The sequence below is a fragment of the Coregonus clupeaformis genome, chromosome 19 (genome assembly GCF_020615455.1).
Source record: "Coregonus clupeaformis isolate EN_2021a chromosome 19, ASM2061545v1, whole genome shotgun sequence".
Taxonomy (NCBI): domain Eukaryota; kingdom Metazoa; phylum Chordata; class Actinopteri; order Salmoniformes; family Salmonidae; genus Coregonus; species Coregonus clupeaformis.
Window position 1 is genome coordinate 17,510,012 of NC_059210.1, and position 19,350 is coordinate 17,529,361.

Below are 19,350 nucleotides of genomic sequence, written 5' to 3' on the forward strand. Positions count from 1 at the left end.
CAAGCCAACTCACGTTTGGCTTATGTCATGGCCACCAGCATTTCTTGAGGAGCAAGCCAAAAAACTAGGCCAAATCAGCAGGTGCAGATCCCCTGTAAGGGACACAAAATTAGCAGCAACGATCCTGGGAGTGTAAACTCAGTAAACTAATTTCCGTTATGGTTTTAAATGGACACTAGATGGGGTAGTTGTTCAAAGTGAAATATTTGTATTACCGTTTTTATTATTATTTATTTAATTCACTTTGGAAAAAATGTCAGATGGAAGTAGTATATTTTCAAAACTCTTAAGTACTAAACTCTTAATTGATAACACTTGTAATGTACCCTATCTTATGTTCAGAACATTTGATTGTGCATTCATATGTACAGTGCAATATGTATGTCCATTATGACAAACATACTGCATTTAAGCTGATTGGCATCTCTTTAAGGGCCGAAAAATGAGCAGCGACGCTCGTCTGGGTGTAAACTTGTGGATTTGGAAACTTAAGAGCTCCTGAGTAGAATGGAACCCCTTTTTATTGCGACACAATGTACAGCCAATGATGTATGGTTCAATAAATGGTAGGAGTACACACACACAAAAACATGTTGACCATTTAGGCTTGAAAATAAAAATAAATAAATCACATAATATCTTATAGAAATACTTTTAATTATTATTGTATGGTAAGTAGTTTCGCCCAAATTAATAATTTACCAAATTTACAGGACAATACTTATTCTGAAGGATTCCAAAAATCCGCGACCCGGAAGTAATTCGTTATTCTTGCCTGCTTCACATCGGTCTACGTATCTGTAATAGTCTTTGCTACAACAGCAGCACGAAAATAGACTTTTGTTCTTTTTTCTCGGCTTATCTCTTCGTTTAACTTTATTTTCCCTCGCCGTAACGAATATTTACTTGTGATCAATTGACTTTAGTGTTTGTGGTTCACATTTCAAGTTGATTAGACCGACGTTATCCCAGTGAAGGCTTACGTGGCTAGCTAGGCTAACAAGTGAGGCTAGCAACGTCAGCTGCCTTGTTTAGCCGGTTGAGATAGCTAGGTGTCTAGTTTTGCTCAGTTCAAATTAGCAAGCGAGTCAACTACAGTTTGACCAGTTATATTTTCTGAAGACAGATAACGCCTGGTTATGGTTGAAGTTTCTGGAAACAGCTAGCTAGTAGCTAGGTAGCCTGTCATACTTGTTCATTCTGGCTGGGAATATTGAGCTGTCCACCCAACCTTAGCTAACCATTCACCACCTGGCAAATAATCACCATGGACTTCGAAAATGTCTTGTCAATCGCCTCCCAAAACCAGGGTCTCAGTAGCGTACCGGTGAGAATAAAAGCTTTTGCTAACATTACTGCATATTTGTAAATTATATAACGTTATGATTACAACCAGTCAATTAGCTAGCCAGCTAGCTAACTAGTCTGCTCAATGTCTCCATAGCGTTTATCAGCTCTGCTAAGTGACATCCACGTTGGCTGTCATTCGTTGAGCTTGCTGACCAGAATGGGTGCTAGCTAGCCATTCGTTTGGGAATGTGTCAACTATTCAGCTTTCTAGCTAGTTAACCATGTTGGTAGTGCCTAGTGGTGGAGCTGAGGCCCGGCCTTATAACTTTGGACATGGCCTTATATGTTACACTAACGTTAATATTTTAAAACGTGGTGGAATGTATTAACATAGGTATCTAGTGACTTATTTATGGACGTGATAGCAGCTAATGTAGCCTTGCTTGAGAATATAATTTTCTCCCAAGGCAGGAAATAAGGATTTTTGTCTTAGGTATCCCAAACTTTTTTTTAATGAGTAATTTCTCAAACGACTAGTATATTACACAACTAACCATTCCATGTTAATCTATTTTATTCAATCTTTTCATTTCGCATTTCTTTGCAGAAGCGGTACAGCTTACAAACTGGACCACCCAAAAAGGACCCTAAAGTGAAAGGTGTCAACTCAGCAGCTGTGCAGGCTTTCCTAAAGAAACAAGAGATGGAGAGTAAAAAGAAAGGTTTGTTTTAAAATCGTTGTCGCTGTATTTAATAAAGGTGTGAAATTATGTTGCTTTTTTTATGCTGATGCATATAATATGCTCATTTGAGTTAATTGAAATGTGTTGTAATGTTTTCCACAGAGGCCATGAGTATGAAAAAGAAAGAGGGGCTTCTCGCCAAAAGGGTAGAGCTAAAGTCTGACCGCAAGGCTCGAGCGATGGCGTCTCGAACCAAGGACAACTTCAGGGGCTACAACGGCATCCCTGTGGTGGAGGAACCCAAGAAGAGGAGATCAAAGGGGGAAAGGGGCGAAGAGCAGCAGAGGAGCGACACTTACGACGAAGATGATGAGGACAACTACGAATACGCGCAGACTGACTCTGAGCCCGAGCCAGAACCGGAACCCCAGAGACCCAGACAGGCTGCTCCCAACTCCAAGCCTTCAAAGAGACCCAGCGGACCGTCTAAACCCACCCCTCCACCCATGAACTTTGCCGAGCTGCTCAAACTGGCCCAGAAGAAGCAGTTTGAGCCGGTGGAGGTGAAGGCCAAGCCGAGCAAGAAGAGCGAGCCGGAGAGGCTTCGGACGGCAGATGAGATACGGGAGCTGGAGCTGGAACGCAAGGCTAAGAGACCGGATAAAGGTAGCAGAGACTCCAGGCCCCAGGAGAGAGACCGAGATAGAGATGGGGACAGACATAAGGACAGAGATAGGAACAGAGATGGAGGAGACAAATCCCAGGCCAGCTCGAGCTCCTCAAGGAAAAGCACTTCCGACAGAGACGTAAGGAACGGGAAGCAGCCACACAAGAGCTTGTCGGAGAGGCCCGCCCCCAGTGGGTCGGGGAGGAAGCCAAAGCCCCCGCTGCCATCTTGCTCGTCGAGCGAGAGAAGCCACCACGGTTCTGCCAAGCCGTCTCAGGACAGAGACAGAGACCGAAATAGAGAGAAGCCCAAAGCAAAACCTTCTCAGAGCTCCTCTTCCAGCTTGTCAGGTGCCTTAAGCAGCAAAGCCCCCACCAAAGGAGCCTTCTCTCAGGTCTCAGCCAAACACCCCACACCCAGGCCCTCCTCAGCAGGCCACAAACCCACCGCCACAAGTGACCTTAACACCCCCAGGAAGGGAAACCCCTCACTACCTCCAGGGCGACCCAGCAGCTCCGGGATGAGACCCAGCACAGCTCCGAGTTCAGTCCAGGCTAGACCACAGGCTTTGGGCCAAAGCAGACCACAGCAAGGGGGCTCTTTGGGGCAGCCTCGAGCCAGCCAGGGCAGCTCAGGAAGGGGAGGACCCTCCAGATCCGGAAAGGGAGAACCGGCGCGACCTGGTGGTAGCTCCACGGCAAGACCAGGGAGTAACGGACAGATGAGACCCACAGCAGGCGGTCCTCCCAGGCCAGGGGGCCCACCTCAGGCCAGGCCGGGTGGCGGTAGTGTCCAGGGTCGCCTTGGTGACGGAGGGGTCAGACCTCCAGGGAACGCACCCAATCGGCCTGGGGGTGAGGGACTCGTGCCAAGGCGGCCACCCATCAGTATGGGCTCTGGGCCTGGGAGACCCAAGTGCACTTTGGTTGCCGAGACCATCTCATCCAAGACCTTTGGTGGAGGCAGGGGAGCGCCCCAGAGGCCAGGCATTCCACCTAGGCCAGGCATGCCACCTAGTAGGCCAGGCATGCCACCTAGTAGGCCAGGCATGCCACCTAGTAGGCCAGGCATGCCACCTAGTAGGCCAGGGATGCCACCTAGTAGGCCAGGGATGCCACCTAGACCTGGCATGCAGCCCAGACCAATGATGACACCGCAAGGTAAGGACCAGAAGGAGAAAATATTAGACCTGACAGCGAGCTAATCTAAAATATTTAGTGTGACGGTTTCAGCTCCGTTGGCGCAAGGTCGTAAAGGATGTCACTCTATGACAATACAGAATAAATAAGTACTAATATAAAACACATTAGGGGGGTAAAAACACTATAATAAAGCTAATGTCTTGGCCTGTAGTGCTGTGTGGAAGACATGAGCACTGCAAATCTGGGGAACAATGAATAGAGCCAAAAACAGGCAATTCCTTGATGAGAACCTGCTTCAGAGTGCAAACAACCATAGGTGCTTCTAAAAAGTATTGACTCGGGTGTGAATAATGTAAATTAGATAATTCTGTATTTAATTTTCAATACATTTGGAAACATTTCTAAAAACATGTTTTCACTTTGTCATTATGGGGTATTGTGTGTAGATGGGTGAGAAAAAAAATATTTAAACCAATTTGAATTCAGGCAGTATCACAACAAAATATGGAATAAGTCAAGGGGTATGAATACTTTCAGAAGGCACTGTATAGAAATATACTTCATTTGGGGCTGGCTTCCCGGACACAGATCAAGTCTTGGACCAAAAGACACTTTCAATTGAGAATCTTCATTGAGCATGCTTTTTAGTCCAGGACTAGGCTTAATCTGTGTCTGGGAAACCAGCCCATAGGATGAGAAATACTTCAATCAAGAATGACGTGCAATATACTGTTCTATATGTTGTCAAATGTAGTAAATTACGACCAAACCAACCATTTATACTATATAGGACATTTTACTGAAGTCGATAACGACAAGTTACTGACCTTTACTTTACTTTAGGAATGTGAGGTTTAAAATGAATGAGGACTAAGTAAGTCTTCTGATATGGGCTATTGCTAACAGGACATTTGATAACATTTTAAAGTAGCAGGAGTAGTTTGAATGGTCATTTAAACTTTTATTTATTTACCTTTATTTAACCAGGTAAGCCAGTTGAGAACAGGTTCTCATTTACAACTGTGACCTGGCCAAGATAAAGCAAAGCAGTGCGATACATTTTTTTCAATGAAGAACAATTGTGGGACTTAAGTGTTTTTGTGGTAGTGGAATAATTTGAAAACGTTTTACTTAAGCGAAGCAGTTAAATTTAGTAACATAATTGGTCTGATTACTTTGATAGATTACTATATCAACCTTATTACTTTGGACTTATGGGCAGTTATATCACACATTTTAATCAGAAATAACTATACTGACTACTACACTTTTATACACTCTCCTACTAGAATACGACAGTATATGAAAACTGTAATAATGGAGTACAGAAGACGAGCTATTGATGAAGTTAAAAATGAATTAAGAAACCTTATTTTATCACTATGGTTTGGACGATAGCAGGATGTTCTTGAAGTCCTCTCTGGGCTGGAGGATGAGTGGGAAGAGGGACAAACTGGCAGGAGAGGGGCACCCCTTCCCTCGGAGCACCTCTGCCCCCAGGGGGACACATAAATCAAGTCAAGTTGAATTTGAATCTACTTGACGTTATAAACAAAGAACATTGATAGTATTTGCTGGAAATGTTCATGACATGATTTTGTCTGACTTACGTAATCGGACAGGGACACAGAAGATTGTGTGGATTATTCTTTAGACCTGTTAACAAAGAAAAGTGTGTGTGTGTCAGACCTATGTTCAAATACTATACTTTGAGTGTTTTCTCTAGCCTGCCTGGAGTGTCAGATGGGCGAGGTTTGCAATTTTGGGACTATTTTAAGCCAGGCACGCTCAATCAAGCAAATATAAAATGTGTGTGAGGGTACATGTAGTGGTACTCCGTAAGAATAAGGGGAGATACTGATATGACTTCTCATTCATTGGAATACAACAGACAATCAAAGCAATGCCTCAAACATTCATATCCTTATGGGAATGTGATTTTTGCATACTCACCTTTTAACCAATGGATTTGTGGACAAAATGGAGCTGCAAATGAGACATTTACTTTTTCTCATGCACAAAACACAAATACTTTTGCTACAGCAGGTTAATTAGCCTACATGTTATTATTTAGCCATCATTAGCCCTATCCTTTGTTGTCCTATAATCAACAATTACTTTAGATTTAGTGTTCATCAGTATCTATTAGGATCTGTAATGATCCCAGTGTTGTCCATTGAAAAAATATGTAAGCTAACTTGGCAAACAATGTCTATGATAGCTAGCTAACTTGCTCATAAACATGTTTCTACATACACAACACACACACACATCAATATTATGGTCCCTAAACATGTCCACATAACATTTTGATCTGAGTTAGCACGATTACTGATGCGCAGTGAGAGACCAGTTTGACAAAATGTTGCTATGGCTACCAGGGAAGTGTCACCAATGACGTAATCTCATTCCCAGATTCATCCGCCTGGGGATGAGGTTATCGACGAAGTTACATGACTGTTCGTGACCCTTGGCTCAAAAGCAAACTGTCCTCTGCTGGACAGATGTCCCTAGCACTCTCATACATTTTCTGTGGGGTGCCTATGAAAACATAATAATTTGTGTAAACCACAGGAACTGATTTGTCATTTAAATAAAATAATTGTACTAGGCTCTTCCTGATTTTCTCTGGTCAAACCGGAAGTTGTTTAAAAAAGCTGAGAGGAAAAGTTGTTATTACTAAAACAGCTGTATCGTTTGATTGGGTGAAGATATTTATGTTCAGATTTGAATAGCAGAGAAGTAGAGGAAAATGTCATGCTTTTGTCTAAGTTGTTGGGAAAGTGGTCAAAACGACAGTAGGCTAATTTGTAGTTAACATTTAATTGAGAAGGTTTTTGGGAAAGCCTTTCCATCTCTATCAGAAGAAGGTTATCAGTATCATCACTAACGACTACACAAAGTGTAGATATACGCGCGCATCGCACACACACACACACACACAGGGTCATTCCTGTGCCATTTCAGAAGGTTGCAGGAAAATATGAATCGCTGATGCATTTTGTTCAAGTCTAATGATTAACATGGGCAAATTAATGCATTTTTATAAAAAAATACATTTAGTTGATTTCCTACTAAGTTCAATACATTATTTTAATGTTGTTGAATTCCTATAGTTACACTATAGTCTATGCCGGGAGGGCGGTGGGGGGGGGTTCTACTAAGCTAACGTATGAAATTGTTATAAAATGGTCATGCCAAGGATCATTTAGCTATTTGATTTTGAATTTTAACAGCGCTTAAGGTATCCCAAAATATATTTAAATAAATTATTTGATGAAACATTGAATTTGGTGTTACTGCTATTACCCCATAGAAACGCATTGAATAACAGATTCACTACATGGAACAACAGATAGTCCCCCAAAAAATGTAAAGGAAGTTTGTTCTGAAGTGGCTGTCCTATATCTGAGAGGGTTCATAATAGTTTGTAGACCAAACCGTTCCGACGCTAGACGTTTTTGTGACTAGACCAATTTTCGGGATGTCTCATGGTCTGACAAATCGCCAATATCGCGGAAGGGCGATATCGGTGGATGCGGTGGATTGAGACACCCCATGCAAAAAAATATCTCTAGCTTAGACGGATTTTTTAAAATATGTTAATTAGGTTTCCACGGGCCTGTGGAAATTGTAGGAGAAGGGTTAATGTCTGGATTCCTTGATTCCATCCACGTTTTCTGCAATGCTGATTTTATAGGGCCCTACATCCTGAGATTCATTATTTGAAATATAATTGTTTATTTTTTTACCATGAGCATGTAGACCGTAAAAAATATATTTTGCTTTCACAACTTAAAGTATTGGACTAATTGTTTTTTTTACACTAACATGAAGACCGAACTAATGCAAGCAGTGAAATGTGATACAAATGTTTTGGTCAAGATTCATACCTGAGCGATGTCTCTAGTGTAGTGTACCCTCTCTCCTGAAACAACCTCAAGATGGGCTTTCTTTCTCGACCTGGACACCAGATCCTTGTTGAAGTCGCCACAGACAATGATCGGTTCGGTGCCTTTAAACTATGACAATGGAAGGAGTGTGTGTGTGTACTGGTTTCAATGTGTTTGTGACTGAGTTAGCAGGGCTATTAATGCACAGTGAGACAATGTTGCTATGGTACCCTGGGAAGTGTCACCAACAAAGTTAAATTACAGTTTGTGCTATGAAATAAATACTGTACTCTGACCCACAACTTCATTGTAGATTCATGAGAAAAAGCAAGGAAAGTTAACTTAACGTGATGTCGTTTTATTGGAATTTGCAGCTGTTGGTAATGATTCTGCTAAATTCAGACTTAACTTACTGCATCTTTAATGAAAGCCGTTGATGTGGTTACTATAACAGCTGTACCGTATGATTGGTAGAATATATTTATGTCCTGATTCCAGATTTGAATAGCAGAGAAGTAACTTTGTCTAACTTGTTCGGAAAGTGGTCAGAATTTCAGTTTGTTAAAAGTAGCATTTTTTTGGGTTGACGCTATTAAAACCGCTGTATTGTTAGATTGATAGACATGTTTGTTCTGATTTCAGTCTGTTGTTGGGAAAGTGATCAAAATAGCTGATTTGTGTCAAATGTTGCATTGTTTACAGTGAATAGAATGTTAAGTCATAATGGGCCCTTTAGAATGTTGAGGAATTCCCTTTTTAAAGTGGATGGAGTACAAAAAACAATGGTTTAAAAAGTATAACAGATATCAAAGCACACTATTCCAGACCAGTCTACACTTTTTAAAGTTTGAATGGTGTTTCTAGCTTAAACGGTGTAAGAAGAGTGGCGTTCCAAAGAATAATAATAACTAAGTTAGAAGTATGACAAAGATTTAGTGGGATGTTTGCTGTCGCAAGTCCCACTAAAAAGTAACTGGTGCTTATACATTTTAAAAACGTATCGTTAAATTTATCGTTACGATAATTCAGTCAATTTATTGTGATATGGATTTTTGTCCAAATTGCCCAGCTCTAATGGTCAGCCTCCCTTCCCCCGTTCTAGACCTCTCTTACCCAGGCATATTTTCCAGGGTGTGTTCACTAGGAAGCAAACGGAAGTAAGTGGACCGAAACGGGAAGGGACTACCCGGATTTGAAATAAACACTTGTTTTCGTTTTCCGTTGCAAAAGGTGTTGCTATTGTGCAAAACGTTTTACCACTGTGTGCACTAATGAATACACCTCTGTTCTCCCCAGGCACGATTCGTTCACCAATCACCTCTGCCTACAAGAGGAAGTACGAGGACGAGGAGGAGTACGACTCTGAGATGGAGGACTTCATCGACGATGAAGGGGAGGACCAAGACGAAATCTCCAAACACATCAAGGAAATCTTTGGCTACGACCGGACCAAGTAAGGCTCTCTCACGCTCACACACACACACACACACACACACACACACACACACACACACAGAGACAGTCTGGTTGTACTGACCTTGTGGGGACACAATTGATTCCCATATAAAATCCTATTTTCCAGAACCCTAACCTTTAACCCTAACCTTTAACCCTAATTCTAACCCTAAACCCCCTAGAAACACACATACACTGTCAAGGTCTTCTTCAAATAACCCTAGAAGTGTGATGGCTGTTTTTAAAGATCGATGGAGGTTGTCTATAGTTATGTCCTCTGCTTGTTTGAAGTTCCCAGTTAACTGCTTTTCACTAGTGTTTAAGCTTTTTGAAGTCACTCAAAAGGACTTGGTGTAGCTTGTGGTTTGTTCCATTCTACTTCAAGGTCCTGAGTAATGTGTTTTGTGTGCTTTTCTGCCATAGATACAAAGAGGAGAGTGACTATGCATTAAAGTTCATGGAGAGCAGTTGGAGGGACCAGCAAAAAGAGGAGGCTAGGAGGTAAGCCGTTGGTGGGGGAGATGGACTGGTCCAAAAACAACCGCTAGTCCCTACCCCTTTGGTGTACCCATCAATCTATTGTTTACATTGAACATGCCCTTTCAAATCTGCTAATATCCCAGGAGAAGGGGCTATAGGTTTGGATCCGGCACTAGAATGTTGTTCTCTTTATGACAATTGACAAACCCACAGGGTGTTAAATTGTGTCCACTTGACTTGAGTACATAATACACAGTTGGCAGTTAGGGCTGTCCCTGACTAAAGAAAATCTTGGTCAACCGAGATTTTATTTCGGCAAATTGATTGGTCGACACTTTTAAACGTGTATTATTCCATATACAGTGCCTTTGGAAAGTATTCAGACCCCTTGACTTTTTCCACATTTTGTTACAGTACAGCTTTATTCTAAAATTGATTCAATAGTTTTTTCCCCTCATCATTCTACACACAATACCCCACAATGAGAAAGCAAAAACAGATTTGTAGAAATTTTAGCAAATGTATTACAAATAAAAAAACAAATCACATTTACACAAGTATTCAGACCCTTTATTGAGTACTTTGTTGAAGCACCTTTGGAAGCGATCACAGCATCAAGTCTTATTGGGTATGACGCTACAAGCTTGGCACACCTGTATTTGGGGAGTTTCTCCCATTCTTCTCTGCAGATCCTCTCAAGCTCTGTCAGGTTGGATGGGGAGCGTCGCTGCACAGCTATTTTTAGGTCTCTCCAGAGATGTTCGATCAGGTTCAAGTCCGGCCTCTGGCTAGGCCACTCAAGGACATTCAGAGACTTGTCCCGAAACCAATCCTGCGTTGTCTTGGCTGTGTGCTTAGGGTCGTTGTCCTGTTGGAAGGTGAACCTTCGTCCCAGTCTGAGGTCCTGAGCGCTCTGGAGCAGGTTTTCATCAAGGATTTATCTTTCCCTCGATCCTGACAAATCTCCCAGTCCCTGCCGCTAAAAAACATCCCCACATCATGATGCTGCCACCACCATGCTTCACCGTAGGGATGGTGCCAGGTTTCATTCAGACGTGATGCATTCAGACGTGATGCTTGGCATTCAGGCCAATGCGTTCAATCTTAGTTTCATCAGACCAGAGAATCTTGTTTCTCATGGGCTGAGAGTCCTTTAAGTGCCTTTTGGCAAATTCTAAGCGGGCTGTCATGCCTTTTACTGAGGAGTGGCTTCCGTCTGGCCACTCTACCATAAAGGCCTGATTGGTGGAGTGCCGCAGAGGTGGTTGTCCTTCTGGAAGGTTTTCCCATCTCCACAGAGGAACTCTTGAGCTTTTTCAGAGTCACCATTGGGTTCTTGGTCACCTCCCTTACTAAGTCCCTTCTCTCCGGATTGCTCAGTTGGGCTGGGCGGCCAGCTCTAGGAAGTCTTGGTGGTTCCAAACTTCTTCCATTTAAGAATGATGGTGGCCACTGTGTTCTTAGGGACCTTCAATGCTGCAGAAATGTTTTGGTACCCTTCCCCAGATCTGTGCCTCGATACTGTCCTGTTTCGCAGCTCTACGGACAATTCCTTCGACCTCATGGTTTGGTTTTTGCTCTGACATGCACTGTCAACTGTGGGACTTATATAGACAGGTCTGTGCCTTTCCAAATCATGTCCAAGCAATTGAATTTACCACTGGTGGACTCCAATCGAGTTGTGAATTATCAATGGAAACAGGATGCACCTGAGCTCAATTTCGAGTCTCATAGCAAAGGGTCTGAATTCTTACGTAAATGTTTTTTTTATTTTGTATACATTTTCCTAAACTGTTTTTGCTTTGTCATTATGGGGTATTGTGTGTAGATAGAGGATTATTATTTTTTAATCCATTTTAGAATAAGCCTTTAACGTAACAAAATGTGGAAAAAGTCAAGGGGTCTGAATACTTTACAAATGCACTGTAGGTTTATATACCAACGCAAGTAACTTCTCTTGCAAACTAGGTAAAAATACCCTACATAAAGCCTACAAATAAAAACATTACAGGTAGAAAATATCCAGATAAAAATAAATATCCTATAAATCACATTGACTACAGATGGCAGTTTGTTCATTTTCTTTCAATCGCATCTCTCTACTCCGCTTCTCTGCAACGAACTATCAACTGGGTCGGTCCAAAGCTCGCGCTAGTAGGCAGGGCAATCCTGATTAGGTGATTTCTGGTATATTATCAAAATAAATCAATCACAACATGTTTTTGGACTCATTCAGCAGTTTTTACCAGATTTAAGTACAATACCATTGGAAATTATTTTTCAAAGTTACATTTTATATTCTTAAAACTTAAGTTGAAAATCATGCTGTCACTGCTTCCTGTTGACAAGACATTTTGATCAATAGCCATATTGCAAAACACAGCTTTAACGTGTCCAAATCAATAACCAATATGCAGAAACAGTTCGTGATATATTGAAAACCTAAAATGTACACGTGCAATTATAATATTACTTTTTTTTTTTTAAACAAGCACCCTATAAACTATACGCGTTCTTGAAACTAACACAACTAAAATAACACATGGAAACGGGAGATACAGTGCTGTGAAAAAGTATTTGCCCCCTTTCTAATTTTCTCTACTTTTGCATATTTGTGATACTGAATGTTATCAGATCTTCAACCAAAACCTAATATTAGATAAAGGGAACATAAGTGGACAAATAACACAACAATCACATATTTATTTAATTTATTTCATAAACAAAGTTATGCAACACCCAATTCCCCTGTGTGAAAAAGTAATTGCCCCCTTACACTCAATAACTGGTTGTGCCACCTTTAGCTGCAATGACTCAAACCAAATGCTTCCTGTAGTTGTTGATCAGTCTCTCACGTCGCTGTGGAGGAATTTTGGCCCACTCTTCCATGCAGAACTGCTTTAACTCAGTGATGTGTGGGTTTTCAAGCATGAACTACTTGTTTCAAGTCCTGCCACAACATCTCAATGGGATTAGGTCTGGACTTTGACTAGGCCATTCCAAAACTTCCAATTTGTTGCTTTTTAGCAATTTTCATGTAGACTTGATTGTGTGTTTTGGATCATTGTCTTGCTGCATGACCCAGCTGCGCTTCAGCTCACAGACGGATGGTCTGACATTCTCCTGTAGAATTCTCTGATACAGAGCAGAATTCATGGTTCCTTCTATTAAGGCAAGTTGTCCAGGTCCTGAGGCAGCAAAGCATCCCCAAACCATCACACCACCACCATGCTTGAGCTTTGGTATGATGTTCTTACTGTGGAATGCAGAGTTTGGTTTTCGCCAGACATTACTGAAACCATGTCGTCCAAAAAGTTATACTTTTGAATCATCTGTCCATAGAACGTTCTTCCAAGATTCTTGATGATCATCCAGGTGCTTTTTGGCAAACTTGAGTCAACTTTTTGGACGAGATGGTTGACGACATACAGCTGGTGGGATATACGCTGCATCGGCAAGATAGAACAGCAGCCTCCGGTAAGACAAGGGGTGGTGGTCTGTGTATATTTGTAAACAACAGCTGGTACACAAAATCTAATATTACGGAAGTTTTGATCGCCTGAGGTAGAGTATATCATGATAAGCTGTAGACCACACTATTTACCAAGAGAGTTTGTATCTATATTTTTCTTAGCTGTCTACTTACCACCACAAACCGATGCTGGCACTAAGACCGCACTCAATTAGCTGTATAAGGCCATAAGCAAACAGAAAAACGCTCATCCAGAGGTGGCGCTCCTAGTACCCGGGGACTTTAATGCAGGGAAACTTAAATCCGTTCTACCTTATTTTTACTAGCATGTTAAATGTGCAACCAGAGGGAAAAAACTTAAACCATCTTTACTCCACTAGCTAAATTACTTCTATGCTCGCTTCGAGGCAAGCAACACTGAAGCATGCATGATAGCATCAGCTGTTCCGGACGACTGTGTGATCACGCTCTCCGTAGCCGATGGGAGTAAGTCATATTTTTAAACAGGTCAACATTCACAAGGCTGCAGGGCCAGACGGATTACCAGGACGTGTACTCTGAGCATGCGCTGACCAACTGGCAAGTGTCTTCACTGACATTTTCAACCTGTCCATGACTGAGTCTGTAATACCAACATGTTTCAAGCAGACCACCATATAGTCCCTGTTCCCAAGAACACAAAGGTAACCTGCCTGAATGACTACTGACCCGTAGCACTCACGTCTGTAGCCATGAAGTGCTTTGAAAGGCTGGTCATGGCTCACATCAACACCATTATCCCAGAAACCCTAGACCCACTCCAATTTGCATACCGCCCCAACAGATCCACAGATGATGCAATCTCTATTGCACTCCAGACTTCCATTTCCTACCTGGACAAAAGGACATCTACGTGAGAATGCTATTCATTGACTACAGCTCAGCGTTCAACACCATAGTGCCCTCAAAGCTCATCACTAAGCTAAGGACCCTGGGACTAAACACCTCCCTCTGCAACTGGATCCTGGACTTTCTGACGGGCCACCCCCAAGTGGTAAGGGTAGGTAATAACACATCTGCAACGCTGATCCTCAACACGGGGGCCCCTCAGGGGTGCGTGCTCAGTCCTCTCCTGTACTCCCTGTTCACCCATGACTGCATGGCCAGGCACGACTCCAACACCATTAAGTTTGTCGACGACACAACAGTGGTAGGCCTGATCACCGAACACGACAAGACGGCCTATAGGGAGGAGGTCAGAGACCTGGCCGTGTGGTGCCAGGATAACAACCTCCCCCTCATCGTGATCAAGACAAAAGAGATGATTGTGGACTACAGGAAAAAGAGGACCGAGCACGCCCCCATTCTCATCAACAGGGCTGTAGTGGAGCAGGTTGAGAGCTTCAAGTTCCTTGGTGTCCACATCACCAACAAACTATCATGGTCCAAACACACCAAGACAGTCGTGAAGAGGGCACGACAAAGCCTATTCCCCCTCAGGAGACTGAAAATATTTGGCATGGGTCCTCAGATCCTCAAAAAGCTATACAGCTGCACCATCGAGAGCATCCTGACTGGTAGCATCACTGCCTGGAATGGCAACTGCTCGGCATCTGACCGCAATGCACTACAGAGGGTAGTGCGTACGGCCCAGTACATCACTGGGGCCAAGCTTCCTGCCATCCAGGACCTCTATACCAGGCGGTGTCAGAGGAAGGCCCTAAAAATGGTCAAATACTCCAGCTACCCTAGTCATAGACTGTTCTCTCTGCTACCGTACGGCAAGTGGTACCGGAGCTAGGTCCAAAAGGCTTCTTAACAGCTTCTACCCCCAAGCCATCAGACTCCTGAACATCTAAACAAATTTCTACCCAGACTATTTGCATTGCCCCCCCCCCCCTCTTTTACTCTGCTGCTACTCTGTTTATTATCTATGCATAGTCACTTTAACTCTAGCTACATGTACACAACCGTTCAAAAGTTTGGGGTCACTTAGAAATTTCCTTGTTTTCGAAAGAAAAGCCTTTTTTTTTGTCCAATTAAAATAACATCAAATTGATCAGAAATACAGTGTAGACATTTTTAATGTTGTAAAAGGCTATTGTAGCTGGAAACGGCTGATTTTTTAAATGGAATATCTACATAGGCGTACAGAGGCCCATTATCAGCAACCATCAGTCCTGTGTTCCAATGGCACGTTGTGTTTGCTAATCCAAGTTTATCACTTTTAAAGGCTAATTGATCATTAGATAACCTTTTTGTAATTATGTTAACACAGCTGAAAACTGTTCTGCTTATTAAAGAAGCAATAAAACTGGCCTTCTTGAGACTATTTGAGTATCTGGAGAATCAGGAATTGTGGGTTCGATTACAGGCTCAAAATGACCAGAGACAAAGAACTTTCTTCTGAAACTCGTTAGTCTATTCTTGTTCTGAGAAATGAAGGCTATTCCATGCGAGAAATTGCCAAGAAACTGAAGATCTCGTACAACGCTGTGTACTACTCCCTTCACAGAACAGCGCAAACTGGCTCTAACCAGAATAGAAAGAGGAGTGGGAGGCCCCGGTGCGCAAGAGGACAAATACATTAGTGTCTAGTTTGAGAAACAGGCGCCTCACAGGTCCTCAACTGGCAGCTTCATTAAATAGTACCTGCAAAACACCAGTCTCAACGTCAACAGTGAAGAGGCGACTCCGGGATGCTGACCTTCTAGGCAGAGTTGTAAAGAAAAAGCCATATCTCAGACTGGCCAATAAAAAGAAAAGATTAAGATGGGCAGTCTGAGATATGGCTTTTTCTTTGCAACTCTGCCTAGAAGGTCAGCATCCCGGAGTCGCCTCTTCACTGTTGACGTTGAGACTGGTGTTTTGCAGGTACTATTTAATGAAGCTGCCAGTTGAGGACCTGTGAGGCGCCTGTTTCTCAAACTAGACACTAATGTATTTGTCCTATTGCGCACCGGGGCCTCCCACTCCTCTTTTTATTCTGGTTAGAGCCAGTTTGCGCTGTTCTGTGAAGGGAGTAGTACACAGCGTTGTACGAGATCTTCAGTTTCTTGGCAATTTCTCGCATGGAATAGCCTTCATTTCTCAGAACAAGAATAGACTGTTTCAGAAGAAAGTTATTTGTTTCTGGACATTTTGATTCTGTAATCGAACCCACAATTGCCGATGCTCCAGGTACTCAACTAGTCTCAAGAAGGCCAGTTTTATTGCTTCTTTAATCAGCACAACAGTTTTCAGCTGTGTTAACATAATTGCAAAAGGGTTATCTAATGATCAATTAGCCTTTTAAATTGATTAACTTGGATTAGCAAACACAACGTGCCATTGGAACACAGGACTGATGGTTGCTGATAATGGGCCTCTTTACGCCTCTGTAGATATTCCATTAAAAATCAGCCGTTTCCAGCTGCAATAGCCATTTACAACATTAACAATGTCTACACTGTATTTCTGGTCAATATTATGTTATTTTAATGGACAACAAAATTGCTTTTCTTTCGAAAACAAGGACGTTTCTAAGTGACCCCAAACTTTTGAACGGTAGTGTATATATTACCTCAATTACCTCGACTAACCTGTGTCCCCACACATCGACTTTGTACCGGTACCCCCTGTATATAGCCTCGCTACTGTTATTTTACTGCTGCTCTTTAATTATTTATTTAATTTTTTTGTTATGTTTTTTAATCAACACTTGTTTTTCTTAAAACTGCATTGTTGGTTAAGGGCTTGTAAGTAAGCATTTCACTGTAAGGTCTACACCTGTTGTATTCGGCGCATGTGACAAATAAAATTTGATTTGAAACACTTTTGTCAATTACTCATATCGATATCACGTTGAAATCAATAGAGCGAGAGGGGGGATATCCGTTTGCGCGTCCTGTTAAAACTAGCACAGCTCAAAAACCACACAGAATCTGGGAATAATTTATATATCACTCATAGAGGACAACTTGTAGATGACAGCCAGCTACATTTCAAAGTGTTGTATTTTGATTGAAGTGGGATCGCCAACGCAATAAGTGTAACACAATACTTTTTTGTTAATCACTCATATCATTTACATATTGAAATCAATAGAACGTTTGCGCTGTTTAAACTTACATTATACAAAGGCCACACGGAAACTTGGAATAACCTATCCATGGTTGAGAAAATTAGAATTTGTATGGGTAAACAGGTGCGCGCCCTCAACATTGACAGGAGCGGTCCAAACAAAACATGTGAATAAATTGACAAAACTCGTAAATGGAATGACATAAACCCAAACTTGTTTCTCACAAGTGTAGCATAGGTTGTGAGCTCTGCAAACAACGTGTCCTCTCCGACAATCAGAATGGTAAACAACAGTAATAATATATTGAATGCATTAACAGAAATTACCGTAACCAAACAAACATCGTAGATTAGAAATGATGGGGATTAACAGTAAATGTACTACTGGTAATGGGGAATTGATAGACGCTAACTATCAAACGGCAAACAATTCACAAAATGAAGTTACGAAACAATGAATGCGCTTGAATTGTCTGGAGAGAGACATGCCTTGTGCATTTTAGCCACACTCCCCTTCATGTCGCAACATTTTAAATTATACCCAATACACATTATATTCACATATACTGTAGTCCTAAGGAATACTCTCTCAAACGGTGTCAGGTCCAAAGCAGTAGGCATTATGGAAAACCAATTTCACTTATTTTCTCATTCTCCATTTTATCAAATGTATTGGCGTGCCAAGGCATATCTGGCAGGCGTGCCTTGCGTTGCAGAATGACTTTGCCATCCCCGCTGCCTCCGCAGTGGATTAGTCCACTGAGACAGGCGGGAATCAGACAGGTTTCTCGTGTGCCATAAAATAAAAATATATACAATTTGCGACTGCTCTATTTAAAAAATCTGTCGACCAACAACCTATCGACCAAACAATAGACCATTCGATTAAATGGGGTCAGCCCTATTGCCATTTCTACAGACGTGGTAGAGGGTTCCATAGAGCAATGCCTGCAAGTGCAGGTGTTTGTCAATTGCAGGGCTGGTCAACCCTGGTCCTGGAGGGCTGCAAGTGTTTTTAGCCTGATTCAAATAATCCACTAACCGTAGTCTTCCATTTAGACGTCAATACGTTTTATCAGGTATGTTACAGCTGGGCTGGTTCGAAACCAAAGCCTGCACACACTGCAGCCTTCCAGAACCAAGACTTGCCACCCTCAGTCCATTGCTTGTTTTGCCAGATTATGGATTAAACTCACTCATTCCTGTGTTCTGTCTCGATGTGTGTGCTCCTGTGCTATGCCCCCTGTGCCTCGCCCTGTCCTGTTAGCCTGAAAATGGCTGTTTTTGAAGATCAGGAAGAGGAGAGACGAGAGGAGGAGCAACTCAAACGGAATATGGCCAAGAGGAAGAAAAAGAATTGAAGCCCTAAAAACATATTCCTTGTCCCATCTTTGACAAGAAACAAGTGGAAGCCGACTTAAGTTAAGACAGTGGTTGTGTCTGCATGTGTTAACAAATCTCCTGTTTTGTTTTTGTCTCCACTTCTCCCAGTTTACGCCTGGGTATCAAGGAGGATGAGGAAGAGTTGCGCTTGGAGGAGGAAGAGATGAAAAAGAAAATGGCAATGAATGCGAAACGAAAAAAAGTTTGAGGACACTAACTTTAACACACGAACACAATGCAGCCATTTCCTGGAGTAGGAGGGGGTTGAGATGGGGTGGTGTAGGGTGAAGTTGCCGCTAGACGTTGCTCCTGGGTCAGTTTGGCATTTTCCCCACTAGTGGTTAGTATTGGGGGAGGGGAAGCTGATTCTAGATCTGCACCTAGGGGAAACTTCACCCTGGAGTGGAATGGGGTGGTCAGACCAGTGGCCACTTGCTTCTGTTACATTATTTATTTTTCCAGCTGGAAAGGGGCAGGGTTGCACTATCGAGTCTTTCAGTCTTTTACTAGCTGAGCTGCAAAGAGACTATTTAATATAATACGGTGCAGATTATGCCCTGCTATTTTTGAAACCCATAGAAAATGACAGAGCTATCATGTAAAATGTGATTGCCTTGCCAAGTTGTGAACGGCAATCATGTTGTATTTTTCCCCATACAGAACCGAAACTCACTGGTCCATTTTTTTATTCTTTAATTTTAAAGGGGCAATCGGTAGTTGAAACAATAAAGCGGAGTCCCCGCCTCAGTAAAAAGCTGTGGGATGGGGCTGGAGACATGTAACCACTCTCAAATTCATAGGCTATGGATGCAAGGACTGACCATCCATAATATCAGAAATATAG

At 42.2% G+C, this 19,350-nt stretch overlaps 1 protein-coding gene across 1 annotated transcript; it reads left to right on the plus strand.

The window, feature by feature from the left end:
• The first annotated feature begins 785 nt into the window (after positions 1–785).
• On the plus strand, positions 786–19,340 carry spty2d1 (SPT2 chromatin protein domain containing 1). The gene is made up of 6 exons (XM_041837621.2): positions 786–1,327; positions 1,898–2,012; positions 2,136–3,800; positions 8,972–9,128; positions 9,554–9,631; positions 18,615–19,340. The coding sequence occupies exons 1-6, from the start codon at positions 1,268–1,270 to the stop codon at positions 18,712–18,714; spliced, it is 2,175 nt and encodes a 724-aa protein (XP_041693555.2). The 5' UTR covers positions 786–1,267; the 3' UTR covers positions 18,715–19,340.
• Positions 19,341–19,350: the final 10 nt, after the last annotated feature.

Coding starts and splice junctions, on each gene's coding strand:
- spty2d1 (XM_041837621.2), top strand. CDS start 1,268: ATGGACTTCGAAAATGTCTTGTCAATCGCCTCCCAAAACCAGGGTCTC. Junction 1,328..1,897: donor AGGGTCTCAGTAGCGTACCG/GTGAGAATAAAA, acceptor ATTTCTTTGCAG/AAGCGGTACAGCTTACAAAC. Junction 3,801..8,971: donor ACCAATGATGACACCGCAAG/GTAAGGACCAGA, acceptor TGTTCTCCCCAG/GCACGATTCGTTCACCAATC.